The sequence below is a fragment of the Rhamphochromis sp. 'chilingali' genome (assembly GCF_963969265.1).
Source record: "Rhamphochromis sp. 'chilingali' genome assembly, chromosome: 2".
Taxonomy (NCBI): domain Eukaryota; kingdom Metazoa; phylum Chordata; class Actinopteri; order Cichliformes; family Cichlidae; genus Rhamphochromis; species Rhamphochromis sp. 'chilingali'.
This window is the reverse complement of record NC_137930.1, coordinates 44538833-44562757: the sequence shown is the minus strand read 5'-3', so window position 1 is coordinate 44562757 and position 23925 is coordinate 44538833. Positions and strand designations below refer to the sequence as shown.

Here is a 23925-nt window from a genome sequence, read left to right as displayed (position 1 = left end):
CTGTGAAAATTTCAGTGTTCAGGTTTGTTCTGTGGTGGATAGTAAAGAAAAGAAGGAAGTGCAGAGCATTTTTACGAAGCCTTGTCCCTGAAGCACCACACACACAATGCTCCAGCTTAGTGTTGGAGTCCCACTCGTACTTTGCATTCACTAAAAACACTGATATAAAATTGCTCAGTGATCCAAGTGGAAAAGCACCACAGCGTTTACTTTAAAGAGAACAAAAAAAAAAAAAAATCAACCTGTTCTGCTTCCATCTCTAGCAGCACTGATTTTTCTGTGGTTGTCAGTACTAGTTTGCAAAAAGCACCTCATCAGGGGGTTCTGCAGTGTTGAACATGCCCCTCCTTTGGGATACCAAGAGAGCAGTAACATTAATAAGCTCAAACGTTTCCAATGAAAAGTGAAAATGAGTTAATAAGTTGTGATCAGAAAGGGCCAGTAAAAATTAAACAATGTCTTTTGCCTCTATGGTGTAAGCTGGATCATGTCCAGTAAGTTGAGCAATTTTAATTTTGGAAAAGTGGACAAAGTTGCAAGGAGCCAGATCTAGTGAACAGGTCAGCTGATGAGCAAACATTTTGTCGATGTAGCCTAAAAAATGCATCTTTAATACAGTTTGTGCCAGCACAGTGTCTTTGCTACAGCCTAGTGCAGCCTCCATGTTGTTGTAGGCTTTCCATAAATATGATTGCAAAAGTCTTCATCAGCAGCTTCTGCAGAGGAAAATCTGCAGGAGAAAGTTTATATTTTAACATACTAACAGTCATGCTGCATCATGTTCACCTGCAGAAAAACAGAGAGAAACATCTGGATGTATTATAATCAGTGTTTTGTTAAGCTGCATTAACACTCAACGACATCATCAGCTGTAATATCAAAAACTGGAACTGATATTATAACAATTTGCATCAGCCAAGAATACAGTGAGAACATATTCAGTTCTCTCATCTTTGGTTAATACTGCACATAAAATCTGCAGTTATTGAAGTGAACTTATTTTTTGTTTACTTGTGGAGTGAACTGAAAAAGATTCCAACGATAATAAAAGTACAGTGAGGGTAGCATTAGTTAGTGTCTTGGTAGGTCTAATGACTTTTCTCAGGGCCTCATCTTTAGCTACTGTAGGTCTTAACATCCATCAGGTCACTTTTCCAGCTAGCCAGTGTTGAAGAACCACTTGCCACTTTTGAGGCATGGAGTAAAAGCTAACAGTCTTTCCTTGGTTTTTGTAATTGCTATTGCCAGGACACAACAAAACTGAGCCCACTTTTTAGACCATACAGTGTGAAAACTGTAATACATTTATGTTTTAAATTATGGACAGTACAAGCATTTCATGCCCACTTTGAGCTCAAGCCCCTTATCCTGTGAAACCAGGCAGACACTCTTTCTACCTTTATGACTTTCTCTTCCAGAGAACTGTTTTGGAATATTTTGTCATTGGCGGTGATAGTGCTGGGATTAGGTTCACAGCTTAAGTTGTTATTATTGTAGGCTCAAGAGACTGGGTGATTTCCCATAATGCACTGGGCTTGACCACTTCCCCCTTTTGTGCTACTATTGCACACCATTAAATTTGATCTACTCTTGCTTGTAATTTGTGTTATGTCCTGTTTGTTATTGTGTTTACCCTATGCAATCCTCTGGTGTCCTCTTCCTCTTACAAGGCAGTTCTTTCTTACCACCATCACCAAGTGCCTTCATAGGAGATTGTTAATTTAGTCTTGTCTCTGTTTAATATTGTTTTTCTACCACAAAGTGTGTTGAGATAACTATTGTTGCTAACTGTTGTCTGCAAAATGATGCCCACCCCACGGACATGCCAGATTAAAACAGACTCGCCTCCAACCCTAAGCTACAAAAAACAGCAAAAACAAAACAAAACAAAAAACAAAGTTAATCATAAAGGCAGATTATAGTGGCAGGTTGTGGTTTTTGCTCAGGGAGCGGTCTGAGGGAGGGCTGATCGGCACAGGTGTTGTACATTCACTAATCCCACCTCTCTCTTGTTATGCGGTAGCCTGCTGGGACCTTGAGGCTCTCTTGCACACAGACTGAGAGGTTACAGCCAGCTTAATAAAGAAGAGCTCAGTTATGATTTGTGTGCAGTTTGGTGTGCTGAGCAGTTATAGCTGAGCACACAGTCTTTATGGTGTGACTGAGGAAATTAACACTGTAGTGTACATCTGAGTGTGTGCTGAGGAGACCTTATGGCTTATGGTTTGTGGGATGACTGTTACACGGCAAATTTCCCAAGAGAGGTGGGAAACTGAGCACTGTTTTATTGAGTGTAACGAGAGGCCTGTGACTGTAAGAGATTTGGGTTTTGTTTTGAATTCACACACCAGTAAAGACAAAAACTTGAAGAGGGGAAAGAAATGCAAAGAGACTTTATTTTTGAGAAGGGGAAAAGTTTACCAAGGTTTTTATGTTTTCTTGGAACCAATTTCACACCAGAAGTCTAGTCTGTGTGGTATGTAAAAACCACATAAGATTTCAAAGGTTGAGGGTAAAATTTTAACAATTTGTTGTATTGCTTTTACACCCGGATGTATTTTATGTAATAAAATGCAAAGGCCTGAAAAATGTCCTTTTCATGATTTTCCACTAGCTGCATGGTAGTTAGCTTGTTTTGATTAAAGATTTTCTTTTAGTTGTGTGTGATTCAGGGATTTAGGCAGACCTGATGACTGTACTATGAAGCAGGACTTTTCCTTATGAAGTTAAGTTCAAGCTTAACCCTGGGTTTTCAGTAGAGATGGCACGATACCACTTTTTTATGTCCGATACTGATACCGATATCATAAATTTGGATATCTGCCGATACCGATATGAATCCGATATAGTGTGTTTTTTAATCAATAAAACTGTTTTTTTAATATCGTGCTGCATTTTGTATAAGTTCATACTCAAGTTTAAATAAACAACAACACTAAAGCTATTCTGTTATACCTGTATGTAAAAAACACACTGCACCCAAAGTATTTCATAGTTGAGCAACACTGATCAATCTAATAAACTTAAACCCACTCCATCCTCCCTATTCTGGTATTTTAAAGAGTACTTAGAGAAATATTAAGCAACCTAACTAATAGGGTTGCAAACTCCCAGCAAAAAAAAATAAAAAATAGGGAGCCACCCCCCACCCTCCACCTCATGATGCTTAATCTATGTAATCAACTTTAATTTGATGCAGGGTGAAAAAAAATGCAGAGAAATAAATTATTTTTCAAGAATAATTAAATAGATTCAACATCTTTCTTCAACAGAATTGCAGAATTTACCGATGGTACTTTCCCAAAGGAAAAAGTACTAACTTGCATAGCTGGACTGGCCATCGGGCATACCGGGCATTTGCCCGGTGGGCCGCTGGCAATTTTTTGTTTTTATGGGCCGATGGATTTTTTTTTTTTTTTTTTAGGAAGGGTATAAAAGGTATGAAAGGTGTTGGATTGGCCAATTGGTCATGATTGACTCTGGGCTGGACCAATTACAGCAGAGGAGGCCGGATGCACCCTCCCCCTTGTTTAGCAATCACGTGATTTTCGCGCATTGCATGCCGGGAACTCGTGGCAAAACAATCCAAGTACCGCATCAAATGCAAGCGTTTGCAGCACCGCAAAACGTTCATTCTCCGGTTCCAATACCTTCTTGTTTTTTCTTTGGCGCACAAAAAAGGAATGTACAAAACAAAAGGAAAACAATGCCGGTCCGTACAAAGACAGACTCGACGAAAAGACAAAGAAAAGATACGAGGAAAAATCAAATGAGTGAAAGGGTCAGACCCTTACGAGCACACAGAGTGGACAAAAGACGTCAGCGTGCTGCCCAACTTTCACCACGCTCATATTTATAATTATACGGTTCTTGGAGTGAGTGCACACTGTTCTGAAGGCAGGACTGTGATGCAGTTTTCTGCCTCGCCACTAGAGGGCGCGGCCGTTTTGTGAGTAATGTTTGACTGGGATGGAAAATGGTGTTCATGAAGGCAGTGTGAATCACAAGTTATGCTCGAGAGCAGTTTATGTGGGTTCAATGAGAGTGTGCGTCCATAAGATTGGTGAGTTACAGGATATTTCTTGTGTAAGAAGGATAGCCTGTATGTTTTCTTGCTCTGGACGTCCTCTGTTTGTACATTTTCTATCAGCTAAGTTATCGCTAAGCTAAGCAGGCTAAGCTAAGCTAAGTTCGCCTAGGCCAAACTGAGTTCAGTTTAAGTTGGTGATTTGTTATGTGTATTGCCTTCTTTAGTTGGCATCATAAGTGAGTGGGGCACAAGAGTTAAGTGATGGGAAGATGTTTATTTTCTTTGTTGTCAAATATGGTTCAGACTATAAGTAAAAGCCGCCAGCTTAGTATTAGGGCCTATAAGACAAGTATGTGGCTGTAATATGTTATATGGTGATTATTGTTGTCTATAATTTGATTGTAATTTGTATTCTATTTTCCATTCTGTTTGTAGAACCACACACACACACATACCCACACCCACGCTAAATCTGCCATTAAAGAGCTGAACGGTCATCCCCTGTCCTCGTTATTTTCTGGAGGGTCATAGTGGCACTTGACCTGTGCACACCCTGCGATCACCACTGTAGAACTGAACCTCATATCAGAAATCATCACAACACATACACTCATGAAGTTTAGTAACTTCAGGTCACTGCAACAAGCCCAGGTACAGTTTACCGACGGATGGGTACAGGACCTTGAAATGCACCGTGTAGAACGAAAGACCATTGTACGAACAAAGGTTAAGTTTACCAGTCTCACAAATCATCGTCATAAATACACATTCGTTAACCGTTTATTAATATAACCTTTGAGCTCAACGGTAATTAATTAGTAGTGGAAATAATTTCTGGTAGCATTACAGAAATGTAGCAGTGACAATAATATTGTATGTTGTAATCGTACTGGACAATTAGTGATACAAAAAACCTGTTTTATCCTGTGAATAAAAGTATATGTTTTTGTCAATGTACCATGGTAATAACAGAAGCGAAACGCAATATTGTGTCAGGACAATTCACTATTTATGCACAATAAACAAAGGAGCATAGCGCAACAATTTCTGTTCAGCGCCAGACTTGCTTGTAACCTATGTCACTAATTATGTTATGAAAATGACGTATTAACTACTACAAAACTCTGACCTTTGTGGGAATGCTTGGAGCAGACTAACCTGTGAGCTGGAGTGTTCTGAGACGTTTATTATTATTATTAAACGTCTCAGAATTTGGTATATCCAGACCATCCGTCGGCTCTTACTTCGGAAACATGGCTTAAAAAATTTCTCTTCAACGACGTAATCTGATAAAAAAAACGATCTCTTTGCCCGTCGGCTTCCCGTGGCTGTCATGCGACCGGCTATTGCAGTTAATAATACAACAGCTTCTTGCCATTTTTGTGTTTCTTTTTATTGCTGTGTAACTGAGTTCAATTGAAAGCCTGCGTGCGCTAGTACCTCTTGCCACAAGTTCCCAGAATCTTTTGCGGTTTTACCCCTGAATGACGTCACATTTTAAATCTTTATCCTGGTGGGCCGGTCTCTAGTCAAAATGCCCGGGCCGATTTTTTGTCCCAGTCCAGCCTTGTGTGTAGGGTATATTAGACTTAACAGTTACTATATAGAGTAATGGACTTCTATACATTTTACATCAGATTAAAACTTTGGGTGTAAGATTCAGATAATTATTTATTAAAAGCTCGACATTTTAAATGAGAATAAGAAAGAAAAGTATGTCTTTGTGCCCCCTTTTCCCTGTTAATGCCCTATCGGCATTAAATTCTAACAACAGCTTATCAAGCTTAAACGTGCTGCTGTTGTTCAGCAGCTGGTTTCCTCTTTCTGGTGCAAAGTGGGCCAAAAACAAAGAAGAGAGACGGACTCGCAACAGAAAAGCTGATCAGCTGATCATTAAGCAGTTTCCCGATTGAAGTAGCAGCAGGAAGGGGAGGGAGAGAGAGGCAGTCGCTCCATATATCGGTTGTTAAGCTTAACGTGGGAATGCTTTACAAACATTCAGAGATGAACTTACACACTTGCTTTACTTCTCTCTGGGATAACTTCCTCAGATGAAAGCCGCTCTATCACGTGAGGCATACTGCTCCGACGTGCTACGGTTATGAGCAGAGTTATGCCGTGTCACAAGTTTTGTGAGGTGCTTTTTTGATATTTAATGGATCGGATTACATTTTTTATTTCTCCGATCCAGTAATTTAGGTCAGTATCAGACCGATACCGATACGTAATATCGGATCGTCCATCTCTAAGTTTTCAGTATTTCTTTTTACAGGGGTCCATTGCCATGGTAACCTTAACTTGCAGCAAACTTGTTTCAGATTAGAAATCAGCTGATCAGTTCTCTAGAAAGTTGTACCTCCATTCCTGGAAGAACCGTGAGAGTTGGAAGGTTTACATTTTTTAATAGAGTCAAAAGTCTATTTCCCATTCTGTGTGATGTATTGAATATATATTTCTATATGCAACTTTATTCATTTAAAACAGTCTTATGGTTCTACTGCCCTGCGACAGACTGGTGACCTGTCCAGGGTGTACCCTGCCTCACGCCCTAAGACAGCTGGGATAGCCCCTCCCCCCCCCCAACTCCACTCCTCTCCACGACCATGAAAAGGAAAGGTGGAAGAGAATGAACTACTTGTTTATAATCCATTATAATTCTTTGTATATAAATGACAAAGCTGTGAGTAGTAACTCACAGAAGTCAGCATTTTTGCTAGTTTTCCTTTATGACTTAAAATAGGCTAATGTGTATTACTATACTATACTAAATACAGGCCATTTTACTATAGCATCTCATTTCCAGTTTTACTGATCCATGTGCTTAAAGCACACACATTTAATACTACAGTGCTTTTCTTCTCTCACACACTGTTGTGTTGTTTTCAGTTATTGTGCGTTTCATCTAGTTTTATTTTGTGTTGGAAAATCAGCCACTTTGTTGCCAGTACACTTATCAATAATTGTGGTTGGTCAGATACTACAACACCACCTCTTTAATGTGAATGCACAAAGGAAACCCAAGTTGAGCCAGAGTCATGTGATCGCTGCTGTTCACGTAACAGAAAGCTGGCCTCGGTATGTTGAGCTCGATTCATAGTACAAGCCTCGAAAAGAAACTGTCCTTGATGTGACAATTCCACTCTGGCTCTTTGTGAAAGTGATTTTTGACATTTCTGATCTGATACCAGACTTCTTTCACACTGTGGGTGATACCTGGAATTAGTCATGTTTCATAGATGTTACTGTTTTTATTTCAGGTAGAATATGCATTTCTGAGGCAGCCAGATGCAACATAACACTGGCACATTTAAAGTTCTCCTCAGTCTCTGATGTATGACAGGAAAACAATAAAATCCCCTCTGCTCTCCGTGAAGCAGAAACTTGCTCTTTTGTTTTTATTCAGCAGCTGCTTCCGAGTTTCTTCATCATATGCAGATGTTTCAGATAATCAGTGCTGCTGCAAAGAGAGGAAAATCATAAAGTCCAGCAGCTGCTCATTGAAATTCATCAGTCATAGCTCAAACAGAGTCAAGTGAGCAGCTGCACGTTTGCAATGATTCTGCAGAGTCGTTTTTGTAAAACGGTCTGCCAGTTTACATGACATCAAAACACAAGGTAAAAAAAGCACAGTATAAAAGATCAGTTGTAGAACGTTGTTTTGGTTGTCTCTTTTTCATTGATCATCACAGTGTGAAACACTTTAATGAAGACAAACCGCAGATCAAGTTTAATTTCCTTATGCTGTCTGTTTACTTTGTGTTTCCTTCCTTTTATCTGCCTGCTCATAAAGCTCGTTTAGATCCTGGAAACAAACCTGTTATGCAGCAGACACGCTGTTGTGCCTGCGGTGTTGAAAGCTTAACTAAGGAACCTTCAGAGCCCAAATTAATTTTCAATGCTCCATTAAGTTGAGCATATATTCATGGGAATTATGAACACAGCAACTGAATGAAAGAGGGAATCATCAGCTGAGGAAAAAAAACACACAACAAAAATTAAGAAAGCGAAAAGCTCCAGAGAGTGTAATTGGATTTGAATAAATGGGTCTGGAGGAGGCACATCAGCGAGTGATTCAGCGGTAAGCATGGAAGTGTGACAAAAAAAAGCCAAAACCCCCTTGGCTCAGCTAGACAAGATAGGATCTGTTGCCGTGTGTGCACAAAACACTGACAAGCTTTGATTTCCAAAATAAAAGTGTCTTCAGCAGAAACACGAGCTCAACTGAAAACATTCGTTTTAAAAAAGTTAAACTATATGTTCCTGTGCAAAATAGAGGAGTCGGACTCCAGGGTTTAAGAAAGGGTGATATACAATTCAAAACCTTAAAAAAAAATCCTATTTGGAAGCAACACTGAATGTGACTGACGATGGCAGCTTCTTTTGAAGGGTGGGTGGTTAAAGTCTCATCACTCAATCAAAACGAGAGGTTTATTTCTGAAATACCAATGTTCACGATGCCAACGCTATGTGGTACATCACTCTTTTGCACATGCAACACTCTGTCATGTTCTCGCAGGTCATGTAGCTTCTCTGCAGCTGGCTGGTTGTATGTCACATGTGTGCAGCATATGCTAACATGCTTTCTGTGATTGTTGTTACAGCAGACGCTGTCACTATCCATGGGCTTCTATATTTAAAAAAAGCAAATAATAATTTTTAATAATAATATATTGCTGAATATTATATAATAATAATATTATATAATAATATTGTAGTAATATTTTTTGTATTTCAATTATGTAATTATTTCAGTTATGCATTTCATTTTATCTTTTTACATTTCATATTTATAAATCAAAGTTTTCCCTGATATTTAACATTGCACTTTAATAATATACTTACATGGTCTACCTAATAGATGCAACAAAGGTATCAATTAAATGTGTCATTAATTAAAATTGGAAATAATAACAATAATAACAGACATTCCTTCTGTTACCTTGAACACATAAGCAGATTTCTGTGTCTGTGCATTGTTCTGCACAGTTTATGAATGCATTTTGCTAGAAATCTTTATTAGCTTGTGTGGATGGATTAGCTTAATGGATATTTGATGCCACAGTGGCAAATATCAAGCATCAAACATACAATCTACAGTAAAGGCCACAATAAATACACAGAGAGGTCATTGAGTGATAGAACACTGGTGAAACTAATATGGGCAGTGAAAGCAATCATAAATCCAGGAAATAAAAAAAAACATACAAAATACCCACAATGAAAGTAATTGTAAATTTCCACAGTAATGCTAACCACGCATTACACTGAAGAAAGGGGAAAGAAAAGACAAAGAAAGACAGGAGGCAGGAAAAAGAAGTAAAAAACAAACAAACAAATAGTTAACAGTTTGGTGTCTCTGTAGATTTGTTTTAATACTTCCTCTCCAAAAGTTGCTCTACGTCATGTTAAACACAACCTCTGACTTCTTTGATAGTTTGCTAGTTTGCCGTCTGAGAACAAGCTGCTTTAGAGACTTCCATCTCACCCGTTGCTGGATTCTGAATTTGTTTCCTGGTGCACAATAATAGACTCATTAACTGTCATCAGAGGGCCAGCAGACAGCTGCTTTATCACGTCAAAATCAGTTTCACCCTCATCATTATTCTTCTTTCTTCCCTCTTACGGTAAACAATTCAATTTGCAGGGAAATTGAAAAAAAGACAATAGATAATAAAAGGTCATATCCACTGGGTGTCAGTTTATCTTTTGTCATCTCCATGAATAGATTGTGTGTCAGCTCCCACTGGTAAGGAAACAGCAATACAAGTGGAAAAAACAATGTCCTGTAACTGTTATTATTTTCCTGTAATCTGAGCTTTTCTGCTACAGCCGAGTTTAAAGCGATTCGTTTGGCCAAACAGTGGAGTAAAAATCATACAAGTGTTTCACTGCAGAGAGAAACAGCAGAGATCAGAGGAAGGACCCACTGGCAGGTAGTCTGCACAGAAAGTGTACTGCTGTAAAACAAAGGATGATGCTGAATGTCAGCTTTAGTCCTGTTAAGTTCAGCTACAACTGTGCCTCTTACAGTGAAATGTCTTGACAAAAAGGTTATTTTTCTTGTCCACTTTTAAAGTAAAACTTGAACAGAGTTTTTCCAGTGGAGAAATTAACAAACAGGAACTTAAATTCAAAATCACAATTCACAATCAAAATTCAACTAAAACTAATGATTGCAATGATAATTAAATGAGCAGGATTTTTTAAAAATCAGACCTGAAGTTTAACATGACTGGAATAATATCAAAATTAAAATATCAAATTCAAAAACCAGAGAAATCCCTGAGACCAAGAAAACATAATGAATTAGGTTGATGGAAAAAATTCCTGAGGTCAGAAAGAAAGTCCGGACAGACAGCAGTTTTTCTTACTTTCTAACTGTATTAGTGTCATTTGTTGGTATGAGAGCAAACAAAGCGATGGAGAAATGTCATCTCCCCAAGATTAACTTTGGCCTTACAGACCTGATTTTATACAGAGAGGAGAAAGAGGGAGAAGTGTCATAACTACTATCATGGTAACTCTCAGGCAGTGATCAGTTTCCATGCTGCCTTGAGGTTAACAGAAGCGGGAGGTCACACCAGAGAGATAGCTGGAGTGCTATTAATGCAGGCTGTCATATGTAATTATGAACTTCATTTCCCCCCCCCCCCTGGCCTGTCCACCAGTGTAGCAATCAGAATTGTTGTCTGAAGGCCAAAAAACGCCAAACAGATTTACTTTCACAAGTGGAGCATAGTGGCATTGACTATAATGGTCCACTTGATGGTCATATTTTATTAGAACTTTATTAGGAGTTTTTGTTTTGGATTATTACAACCCAGGAAACAGAAAAGGAAATAAATGAAAGAAAGTGAAGTTGGGGGAGAAAGTTAAGAGAAAGACAGTGAGAGAAAAATAGAGGAGAAGAGGAAAAACACAGAGAAACTTTTTTTTTCTCAACACCTGTTGAGGGGAAAAAACAGCAGAGAAACCACGGCAACAACCAGCATAAATAACAATGACAATGTTACTGAGCAGCACAGAGTACTAATAATGCAAGATATTTTTAGAGGCAACAGCAGCCCAATTTAGTGTGTGTGTGTGAGCACCTGTGTGCACACCTGTGTGAACACTTGTGTGTACACCTGTGTGCACACCTGAACTTCATCAAAAGTGTAGTCTCAGCACAAAGTTGTGTGCAGTGTTAGTGTTAGGAAAGATCATGTTACTGTTAGACTCACTTTTATGAAACTGTTTTCTTTGTATGTGTTTCATCAGCACAGAGCTCAGTTTTAGCATTGCATCTTTTGATTAGTGTCTGTCCTCAAATAATAACCAGCCCCGTATGAACCTCATGTACAGAAAGTCACAACTTCATTTAAAGACAGGCTTGTATTAGAGACACACGGTGTGGGTTTTTTTTTCTCGAATTTCCTGTTTTATTAGTATATACTGTTGTGTTTTAAGTGCAAGCCCTCAGCTTCACTCTTAATGTCAATATTATTTTATGTGGTGACTCACTCTTGAGTGTGACACTCTGAGTTTGCACTCTGGTAATGAACCATACATTTGGAATAAAAAAACCAAACAAAAAAAAAACAGAAACAAGTGGACTTGTGACTTATATGTAAACTGAGGGGTGAGCTCCTGCCATTAAAAGACTTTAGGAGAAAGCATGTTGTAGTTTTTTTTATCTAACAAAGTTGAAGTAATACAGCAAGCCTTCTCTACACTAGGGGGGTAATTTGTTTGCATACTGACACTTTTTGTTGCTCATTTGATGTTTTCATCTATTGTTTCGATAATGCCATTTTCCTGCACTTAAAGGATCCTGTGTGTTTTGAAGAGGAGAAAGTATGCCTTGTCACAAAGACATTAATCCTCCTGAGTGATTACTTCTGTGACGGACAGCAGCAATGACTCCGAGCTGATAGAAACAACAGCACTGCGCCTTTATTCATGTTTCATCGAGGCGTTGCTGACAGCAAACACTGCATGCTGCTTCAGAACCTCTGAGCTCCCAAGCACTTCTGACACTCTGCCATGTTTCAGTCTGACAGGCTTTTCACCCCAGCAGCCAGTATTTCAAACAGCCCCAACCACAGAATGACAGAATGAATACAAAAGCAGCTGAAGGACAGAGTGGCCTCTGAGAGAGGCTGTGAAGCTGTTCTCGAATTATTTAAACTCAATGAAAAATAGTATTAAAACTGCATAGACCGCTTACAGAAAAGTGATCACCAAAATCTTAAACTGATCCCTAAAATTTATAGAAGGCCAGTGTAAAGAAGCCTTGTGAGAAGGCTTGCAGGGGCATGTGGGGTCATTTTTAGGTGATCCAGGGATTTGGTGGGGCAAAGGAATAGTCATTTATAACAACTGAACTGTGAAAGCTGTAAAATGGACACTCTTCAGCAGATGATAGAAACTGGATGGTACAAAACAACCAACATGTTTATAACAACTGAACATCTGATCAGAAGGAACACTAATTCCAGGTGGCTGAGATGTGATGGATCTAAGATTCTCAGTCACCATTCAGAGGAAATTATTAGGTACACACACAAAAAAAGCCCTTTTTGTTTTTTGCATATTTAATGCATGATAATTGGCTGCCATCAAGTTAATCAGATCTAAAGGACAGATCATGTAAATTTAAATATACAAAATGACATGTGCAACTGAATATTAGCTCCATAACAACCAGTGTAGGGACTAACGCGTTATTAAGTAACGCGTTACAGTAACTACGTTATTATTGTGGTAACGAGCACGGTAACTAGTTATTATGCAAAAATCAGGAACGCGTTAGTCGTTACTGGGATTTAGATAGGCTCGTTATTCGTTACTTCGTGTGGTGGCTATCGCGGAGCTTCCACAGATTCAGTAACATTAGCAAGTGGTGGAGAATGGCAGGTGGATGAGGGAAAGGAGAGGCAGGAGGAGAGACCCGAGGCGGCCGCTGGTCTGAGTGGTTTATCTGGTTTATATTATAAACAGGTTTATCTTTTAGCTGACATGAATGAGTTGAAGGGAAGTTATGAACTGTTTCTGAGAGACAAATAACACCAGGATCTTTTTTTACGTAGCTGACAGCTGGTAATTGTGCAGGGGCGGGTCTAGCAAAGCTTTTGCCAGGGGGCCAAGTAGGGCATTAACAGGGAAAGGAGGGCACAAAAAAATACTTTTCTTTCTTATTCTCATTTAAAATGTCTTACTTTTAAAAAATAATTATCTGAATCTTACAACAAACGATTGATAGATTGTTACATATATACCATCAGAACAGTGTACATCACTGTCACAACAGTGTTTATTTTCATTCAAAGGCTTTATGATTTTTCCCATAATGGCGGGCCGGTCTCTAGTCAAAATGCCTGGAACGATTATAGTCCCAGTCCAGCCCTGTATGCAGCTCATCTGCAGTCTGGTGTTGCCTACATCTTCCTATTCGGAAGGCAGAATTTCCGAGTTCTGACTACAATCGAAAGCACCACGACTGCAGTTTTTGTGTTGGATGTAAAAAGCGCACATGACGCTGTGACGTAGGCTAGAATCATGGCAGCAGTCAATGACGGTCCAGGCGTGGGATTTCTCTCGTGGAAATATGCACTTTGTTTTTCTATTGGTAGGTGGCACAGTGCACTTGTGGCAAGTAAGCAAGCTAGAAGACTGGCAAAGTTATGGAAGAAACACATTAACAAGAGAATTCTGACTAAAACCAAAGTTACTTTCCCTAGTAACTAGTTACGTTGAAAGTAACGAGTAACTTGAAGTAACTGAGTTACTTTTGATAGAAGTAACTAGTAATGTAACTAAGTTACTAATTTAAAGTAACTTACTCAACACTGATAACAACTATATGAATGATCAAAGACAACAGAAACAGAAACAGACATTTGAAAGCACTTCATGTAACTAAATAAACAATTAGTACTTGTGATTTCTTAAATATGTTTGTGTTTCTTTTTGATAAAATGGGTATATGTGATGATTGTAATCCATCCATCTATTCTCTTCCACTTATCCTTATCAGGGTCCTTGGGGAGGGTTTGAGCCTATCCCCGATAGGTCGCCAACCTGATGCAGGGCTAACACAGAGAGACAGACAAACAACCATTTTACTCACATTCAAACCTATGGGCAATTTAGAATGACCAATTAACCAAACCCCACTAACTGCCTGTTAGTGGGGTTAGTTGGGAAGAAGCCAGAGTACCCAGAGAGAACCCAGGCAAACACAGGGAGAACATGCAAACTTCACCGCTCAGAAAGGACCAGTCTCTATATTACTACAGTTCGTAGAATTCCTTAATGGACATTTTGCAGGCTTACATTTCATCCTCAATTACAGTACTGAAGAAATTAACTTTGTGGACATAAAAGTAACAAAAAAAGACAAATCTCTATCCACCTGTCTCTATTCTAAACCCACTGATTGGAATACATTACTTCAAGCCAATTGATTAGACTCAAACGTATCTGTGAAATTCCAGATGAATATAATGAGAGCAAAGAACAATGTTGAACAAATTTAAAGAAAGAAAATACAAAGAGGAGTGGTTAAGATCTGCAGAAGAGAAGGTGAATTAAGTAAGCAAGGATATCTATTTAGCAACTAAGAAATCTCCAAAACTTAAATCTAACCTTGTCTTTTGCACAACTTTTACACCAAAAACCAGAACCATTAAAGAAATCATTTTAAAACACTGGCATATACTTCAAAATGACCCAAACCTATTAGGTACCTACAGGGAGTGCAGAATTATTAGGCAAGTTGTATTTTTGAGGAATAATTTTATTATTGAACAACAACAACCATGTTCTCAATGAACCCAAAAAACTCATTAATATCAAAGCTGAATGTTTTTGGAAGTAGTTTTTAGTTTGTTTTTAGTTTTAGCTATTTTAGGGGAATATCTGTGTGTGCAGGTGACTATTACTGTGCATAATTATTAGACAACTTAACAAAAAACAAATATATACCCATTTCAATTATTTATTTTTACCAGTGAAACCAATATAACATCTCCACATTCACAAATATACATTTCTGACATTCAAAAACAAAACAAAAACAAATCAGCGACAAATATAGCCACCTTTCTTTGCAAGGACACTCAAAAGCCTGCCATCCATGGATTCTGTCAGTGTTTTGATCTGTTCACCATCAACATTGCGTGCAGCAGCAACCACAGCCTCCCAGACACTGTTCAGAGAGGTGTACTGTTTTCCCTCCTTGTAAATCTCACATTTGATGATGGACCACAGGTTCTCAATGGGGTTCAGATCAGGTGAAGAAGGTGGCCATGTCATTAGTTTTTCTTCTTTTATACCCTTTCTTGCCAGCCACGCTGTGGAGTACTTGGACGCGTGTGATGGAGCATTGTCCTGCATGAAAATCATGTTTTTCTTGAAGGATGCAGACTTCTTCCTGTACCACTGCTTGAAGAAGGTGTCTTCCAGAAACTGGCAGTAGGACTGGGAGTTGAGCTTGCCTAATAATTATGCACACCTGATATAGGGTGTTGATGTCATTAGACCACACCCCTTCTCATTACAGAGATGCACATCACCTAATATGCTTAATTGGTAGTAGGCTTTCGAGCCTATACAGCTTGGAGTAAGACAACATGCATGAAGAGAATGATGTGGACAAAATACTCATTTGCCTAATAATTCTGCACTCCCTGTATAAGGAACCACCAATGATAACCTATAGGAGAGGAAGGAATATTAAAGATAGAGCTTGCCAGGACCCTAATACTTCAGATAAAATCCTAATAAGCCATAACGTACAAGGTAATTTCAAGTGTGGGTCATGCATTAATTGTCAATACACCAAAAATGTAAAATCATTCAAAGACCCTATAAGTAACAAAACCATTGCAATAAAGGGCTTTATCACATGCTGAACTAAAAATGTAATCTACATGATACAGTGCCCATGCATTAAAATATATATAAGAGAAACATCCTGCCCTCTAAAAGATCGAATTAATGAACACAGAAGTTCGATCAAGAGGAATGATCTAACCAACCCTGTTGCAAGACGCTTCAATGATAAACATCCAAGTTCACCTTTATTTTTTCTTGGCATTGAAGCAATTAAACTAAACCAAAGAGGTGGTAATACTAATTTTATCCGGAAAAAAAGAGAAGCATTTTGGATATTCCGTTTTAAAAGTCTGCACCCTAGAGGTGTGAATGAGGATTTTTCTATCAATGAGTTTTTGTGAGCTTAAACCTTTTTATATTTTTAATGTTTTTATTATTATTTTTTCCCAGTTACAATATTCTCGCATGGGTAATGTTTATTTATTTATTTATATTTATTTTATCAGCAAAAGAAGGTGTAGCATTCTAGACATCTCGTTTTAAGTCTACATTTGAGAGATTTTACATTGTAGAGACATAAATGAGGACCTTTCCACAAATGTGTTTTCATGTTATGACTTCCTCTTGTTTCTTAACTGCTGCACCAACCTCCTTATTTTTTTATGAAATGCTGTCATTTGTAACCATTTTATGTTTGTTTTTTTGTTTGTATATTCATAATATTCTTTTTATGTATTTCACACGTGTTATTTTGAGACAGCTGGGGATTATGTCCCTTATTATTGATGATTATCTTCATCATTAATGATCTAGTCCAGTATGTTTACTTGGGTGTGACTTAACCAAATACCAACCTGTTATACATTATCTTATCTATCTATGAAGATGTGATTGGTTATTTTGAATTTTTTTTCTGTTCCCTGTCTTTTATTTAAGCAAACTTCTACAATGTTTTACTATGACCCTGATGAAGGCCACAAGCCGAAAAGCGTTGGTCACATAATAAAGTTGTTCCTCTTCCCTTAAGCGTTGCGGGAGTTCCTGCATTGTGAATTGTTTCATCCTCTCCATGCACCTTGGAAGTAGGTGAAGTTGTGCCAGAAACTTTTTCTGTGATTCACACAAAGGCCCTCGCCAGATGTTAGAATCAAACTCAAGAACATTCTGTGAAGCAACAGTGCTAACTACTGTGCCACCATTCTGCCCATGACGAATATAATGAGTGTATAAATTAAATAAATAGATCACAAAAGAACCATAAAGAACAGGTATAAATGAAGAAGAACATATTACAGATAGTATACAAGAATTAATTATTACGTTTCAGGAGGTCCCTCAAAGGTGCCGTGGATATCTGACCTCCCATTCTATGCCCAGCTGTTAAAAACCTCATAGGGCAGAACAAACATCTCCTTCTCTGTTTTTCTCTTTTGTTCTTTTGGAAAAATTTGTGTCCACAAAGGTGTTTTCCAGACATGCCTGTTGACAAAAATGACCAGCTGCCCAGGGAGTAATGCTGCTGAACCTTTTGAAAATGCCTCATCTTTAATGAACTTTTCCCCTTGTTTTTGTGGCTGTTGCTGTGGGCACTGCTGCTATTCTATTGTCGTTGCTGTTTTTCATATTGTGACCCTGCTGACCCCTCTCTGAACGGAGCCTCTTGTTTTCTCTTTTCTGAGCTCCTGGCTGTTGTGAGTCAGGACCTCTCTGGAAAGACGATGGTCCATCCATAGCCCTATTGATGACAGTTCATCAGCATGCAGGGGGGACTGCTGCAGTCACCACAGAAACCACATACACCCAACCTCTTCAAATCCCAAGGCTTTAATCTTCTACTGTGATTCGATTCCACTGCTCTCTATTTTTTCCTTTTCATGAGAAATATTTATTTAAATAACAAATTGACAGAATGTGTTATTGTAATAAAGGCACTTTAATTTTGTTTCTGAGGATTAATTATACATCTGCATAGGTGAAGGGGTGAGGGGTTGTATGGGCAAATTGTATGGGTCCCTACAAATGTTTTTCAAAGCCTTCATGTTAAAGTAGGAGCTTGAAAGCTCATTTCTCACATGAAAATCATGACATGATATGATTATTCAATTCAATTCAATTTTATTTATATAGCGCCAAATCACAACAAAAGTCGGCTCAAGGCGCTTCATAGATACAGAGAAAAACCCAACAATCATATGACCCCCTATGAGCAAGCACTTTGGCGACAGTGGGAAGGAAAAACTCCCTTTTAACAGGAAGAAACCTCTGGCAGAACCAGGCTCAGGGAGGGGCGGCCATCTGCTGCGACCGGTTGGGGTAAGAGAAGGAAGACAGGATAAAGACATGCTGTGGAAGAGAGACAGAGGTTAATAACAGATATGATTCAATGCAGAGAGGTCTATTAATACATAGTGAGTGAGAAAGGTGACTGGAAAGGAAAAACTCAATGCATCATGGGGATCCCCCGGCAGCCTAAGTCTATTGCAGCATAACTAAGGGAGGATTCAGGGTCACCTGGTCCAGCCCTAACTATATGCTTTAGCAAAAAGGAAAGTTTTAAGCCTAATCTTGAAAGTAGAGATAGTGTCTGTCTCCCGAATCCAAACTGGAAGCTGGTTCCACAGAAGAGGGGCCTGAAAACTGAAGGCTCTCCCTCCCATTCTACTTTTAAATACTCTAGGAACAACAAGTAGGCCTGCAGAGCGAGAGCGAAGTGCTCTAATAGGGTGATATGGTACTACAAGGTCATTAAGATAAGATGGGGCCTGATTATTATACAGCCACCGGTAACTTTCTTTAGGTACACTTGCTCGTACCAGATGGGACTCCTTTTACCTTCAGAACTACCTTAATTCTTTGCGGCATAGATGCAGCAAGGTTCACATTCATCAACTGTACAGCCAAATCTTCTATTCCATCATATCCCAAAGATGCTTTCTTGGACTTAGAGCTTGTGACTGAGCTTGTGACTGTGCAGATCATTTAAGTACCCTGAAGTCACTGTCATGTTCAGGAAACAAGTTTAGAGATGTTCTTAGCTTTGAAACTTTAAGCTGGAAGCTGAGTGTATTCAGTGAAAATAAAGTGTTAAAGATGTACAATTATCGTTAAAATAAACAGAATGTAAAACATTGTCATCAAAGTTAAATTGACCGATGAAGTTTATGGGATTTTCCTGCTCGCTTCCCTCAGGCCAGCTGGTAGCAGGGACCTGTGAGATTGTGACTCTGGACCGTGACAGCAGCCAGCCCAGGAGGACCATCGCACGGCAGACAGCTCGCTGCGCCTGCAAGAAGGAACAGATTGCTGGTACGACGAGAGCCAGACCAGCCTGTGTGGATGGTAAGATCCTCACTGTCCTCAGACGACTGCTGCTGACTGGTGAATACGATGAATAATATATAAAAATATATTATGTTAAATAAGACAATCAGTGAATCAGGAAAAAAAGTTTACATTTTGAATATCAAACTGTAAAAAGAGGTAGAAAATGCCAGGTTTCATTTAACACCTTTTTGGCTACCACAAATGAACTAAGGAAATCCCAAAAAGTTGGTTATGTTCATCTGGACTCAGCGTTTTTAGTGTCTTCTTCAGTCTCAGCTGACTGCAGGTTTCCCCAACCCTATAATCAGCACAGTTACATGATGACCAAAACTTGCTCCATGACTAACAATGCGCTGTGAGGTCAGTTTTGTGAGTATGAATATGCAAATTTATATGCCCAGTGATCAATGGCAATGAGAACCATTCACAGAGAGTTGAGGAATGGGTCCAATCATAGCATTGTAAGTAAGTAAAAGATGTACCATTAAGTGTAATTTGTGTACACAAATGTGTCCATCTGTGTAGACATTTTTGTTCAGACAGGGGAGAGAGGTTTTTACCTACTCCAATCGACTAACTCCGTGTCACTGGAACTGGGTAACATATGCATTTTTCAGATTGTGGGAACAGAGCTCCGGCAGGAAGACAGCCTTTTCTTCGTCTGCCAGCAGACTCTGAACATGCTCTCCTTGCTGAACCATAAGGCTTCGGCCTCTGGTCCAAGATGGATGTTACCTTTTCACATAAATGGCTTCCATAACTCTTTGCTCAATCAAGCTTTGGAGTTTGAAAGCCACAGAGACTCATTGCTATTGATCAATGGTTACACATATGTCAATGATCGTGAAACCGACCTCATATTAGCAGTGGCATTTGTTTTGGTCATAATACAAATGAATCCAAAAAAAAAAAGCTTTGAGGCTGAATAGCAAACAGTAAAACAAACAGAAACGTTGGCCTGGTTTAATTTGACAACTTTTTAGCTGTTACAAATGAACTTAAAAAAAACTGGTTTCTTGTGTAGAAGTAACATTACATAACAGTGCGCTATACAAAAGTACTGCTTGCTGAAGGCACTTGGATGAGTGATGAAATATGTCTCCCACTGAGCACGCCACATCCAGATGAACAGAATCCGCTTTCTAGGATATAACTTAACTCATGGGAATAACATGTTTCTGTGTTTGGATACAAATTTCTGTACTAAATTTACAGCTATAACATATGAAGGGTTAGCTGGATGACAAGATGAGCGTGCTTTTATAGCAAAGCTCTGACAGTATTGGTGATCTTACTTTTATTTGCTTATCTATAATCTTTGATTTGACTTTTCTATATTTTTTATTATGTTTACATTTGTTTATGTTTGTTTGAGCATTTGCTTTTGTCATTTCCTGTTTTTTGTTTTTTATTGTATTTGTATAATTTATTTTTAGAGCATGCTATGGTAAATCTGTTTGCTATGGCTGGCTGCATCTGTCTAATAGAATACTAGATAATAAAAGTGCAGTTGTGGTCAGAAGTTTATGTAAACTCATTATAGTTATTTGAGACTTTTATTTCTTTGAACTGTTTTTTTTCCAGGATGGAATGATCTTACAGCACGCATCTTTATTTACTTTAAATTTGTATTGCTCATGTTTGGGTTTATTTTGGATTTTCTCTAATCTATACAGGGTCAAAAGTATACATACACATTTAAAATCTGTATATATGCATTCAGTTAAGTCTTTTAATAAGTGGTGTTGAAGATTCCACAATGATTTTTAATTTGACGATGCCTATTAAATTCTCTTTAGTCATCGCGATTGACTACAACTGGTAGTTTGTCAACATAAAAAGGACTTGTTTGACAGTATTTACTAGCTTAAGAACTTCAGATACAGGGTATCATTTAATTTCAAATTTGTTGGAATAGGTCTCCAATAGATATTTACTAAAATAATATAACATACTGTGAATAATTGTTTTTCTAGGAATATACAAAAAAAAAGACACAGGTATCGAACTCCAGGCCTCGAGGGCCGATGTCCTGCAGGTTTTGTGTCTTTGATCCAACACAGCTGATTCAAATGGCTAATTTACCTCCTCAGCATGTCTTGAAGTTCTCCAGAGGCCTGCTAATGAACTAATCATTTGATTCAGGTGTGTTGACCAAGGGTGAAATCTAAAACCTGCAGGACACCGGCCCTCGAGGCCTTTAGTTCGACACCCCTGTTCTAAGACAACAGATCAGTCCAGTACTTCTATTTTATGAGAAAACATAAGTGAAGCTTTCACTCTTCCAATTGTCTTCTTGAATGTGGAGTTCAGAAAGTCACTGCCTAGATGGATAAAGCCCAAAGTTTCTTTGCATTTCATCAGTAGCTGTCTCCTCTTTTGTCACGGCGTTTTGTATCCGTTTTAATTTGTATTCCTTGATTATTGTTATTCATGGTTTTGAGTTTGGTAGATGGTTTTCTGTTCATATTAAATTTATTGTGTTTTTTAGCTTCTAGTTACGGTCTCTGTGTCCTCCCTTTGCTCCACATTTCATTTCTTGCCTCCATGTTCCCTCTGTCTCCCCAGTCAGTCATGTCTCTCTGGCTACGTTCACACTGCAGGCGAAAGCGCAAGTTTGTATTTTCTCTTGTAATCTTAGGTTAAAAAAAATATCTGCAGTTCTTGAGGGAAAAAAACTTTATTTAAAAATCAACTTTATTTAAAATTTAGATATTTATCTCATTATTTACTGGTTAACAGGAATAGAACTACAAGTTAAAAATGAAAAAGCATGACATCTTTGAGACCACAAACAAAGATTCTTTACAGTGTTCACACAAAACAACCTCTGAGCACTATATTTTTTAACACCAGACACTGCCCATCACCTGCTAATAGCATCCCTGTAGTGAATAGTGGAATACTTCAAGAAAACCTGCTCCAGAGCAGAGACTCAGGTGATGACATACCTTTCACCACCACAGTATCCTATTAAAACTGGTGTCTGTGTCCACGTAAAAGTTTAGCACAGATTTTTTAATTTCTAGCAAATTAAAAAACAAAACAAAACAAAAAAACCCTTTCTCAGTGTACTGTCGATGTGTCCACTTTAAAGTTTAGCACGGATTTTTTGTTTGCCTCATTTGCACTTCAGTCCTAACGTGTTCTTTCCTGTAGGATTGTCTCATTCTCTAGAGACAAAGGAGCAACCCTCCTTCAGGTCACCCTCTTTGATGAATGAAGTCATTACAAAATGGCCTCCTCGCTTTCTGGATAAATGAACTGTGCTTGGCGGTGGTGGATGGATCTGCATTGCAGTCATTAATTTGTCAGAGTAGTGATGCAGCGCTCACAGGTGTTCGGGTACTTACCGATACATGCTATTAATCCACTGATTCTCCATTTCACACTATTGATTCAAAGTCTCTTTCCTGTTTTCTACACTCTGCAACGTAATTCACCTTGAAATGCATTCATCCATCCTGTGTTGTTATTGGTTAGACATTAAGAGACTTTCAGGGGAATGTGGTATACATGAGGAAATAAAAACTACTAATTTAAACAAAAATTTAGTAAGAAATTCAATCATTTTTTTGATCTAAAAATCTAAAGTTTTGAAACCCCCTTTTTTTAAAACAATGCAGACATAATAATAGTAAGCAGATATTTAGAAAGCAATTCATGTTTTAGATTTAAATAACTAGGCTCTAATACAGTGTCTGATTATTATCAAATTACTGAACTTACAAAAAGCAAACCTCTAAGTGAAGCATTCCTATTATGTTCAAATTTTGTGTTGATCACTTTCTGTAAGTCTAGTTGTGGAAATCTTCACGTACAATTTCATCTTGGACGTTAAACTTGTGAGGAGGTCAACTTTGATGTTGAACTGACCCAAATTTCATGTCAAAGACAGATGCTAGTGCTGACAGCTTGGTCTCTGCCCATGATCCTGAGACCAAAAAAGGTTTTTTCAAGAGTAAGAGTCAAAATCCAAAGATGCTGCATTAAGTCAGGAGCACGACTGAGCTCACACTTAGTTTTTCCAAATTCATGGAGCTATGGACCATGAAACTGTCCTCCATCCATCCTCTTCTGATTTTCTTCATTCATCAGCTCCTCAAGGTACTCCTTCCATCTTTTTAACACAGTCTTCTCACTGCTCATCTCAATAGCCACATCGTTAATCACCCTAATCTTCTGCACATCTTTTCCAGCTTGATACAAGTCCTTTACTCCTCAACATCACATACAACTCAATATAAGCCCTTTCCTTTGTCTTTGCTACCTCTCTGTTTCCCATACGCCTAAACTCCCAGTACTCTTGTCTACTTTTTTCATCTCTTTGGCTAATCGACTTTTTCTTTGCTTTTTCCTCTTCCTTCAGATCCTTTCCTTTGTTTGGTCATACCATACCAAGTCTGCTTGTCTTTGTTCCTTTTTCCAGAGGATACATCAAATACCGTGTTTCCCTCAGCACTTCAGGGGTACTTTCCCAGTCATCTGGTAAATGGCCTGTATTTGTATAGCGCTTTACTAGTCCCAAAGGACCCCAAAGTGCTTTACACATCCAGTCATCCACACATTCACACACTGGTGATGGCAAGCTACATTGTAGCCACAGCCACCCTGGGGCGCACTGACAGAGGCGAGGCTGCCGGACACTGGCGCCACCGGGCCCTCTAACCACCACCAGTAGGCAACGGGTGAAGTGTCTTGCCCAAGGACACAACGACCGAGACTGTCCAAGCCGAGGCTTGAACCAGCAA

General features: G+C 38.6%; 1 protein-coding gene across 4 annotated transcripts in view; it reads left to right on the top strand.

Moving 5' to 3' along the window:
• LOC308385582 (chemokine-like protein TAFA-5) overlaps window positions 1–23925 on the top strand; it is a 50131-nt gene that overhangs the window by 4340 nt on the left and 21866 nt on the right. Inside the window, exons 1-2 of one of the 4 annotated variants that reach the window (XM_080864600.1) lie at window positions 3661–4063; window positions 19040–19228. In XM_080864600.1, the coding sequence (XP_080720726.1) occupies window positions 3970–4063; window positions 19040–19228 (283 nt within the window). In that variant the 5' untranslated portion in view covers window positions 3661–3969. Of the gene's footprint in view, window positions 1–3660; window positions 4064–19039; window positions 19229–23925 lie in introns of those variants that run through there. The other 3 variants (XM_080864602.1, XM_080864601.1, XM_080864603.1) reach the window with 3 other exon arrangements.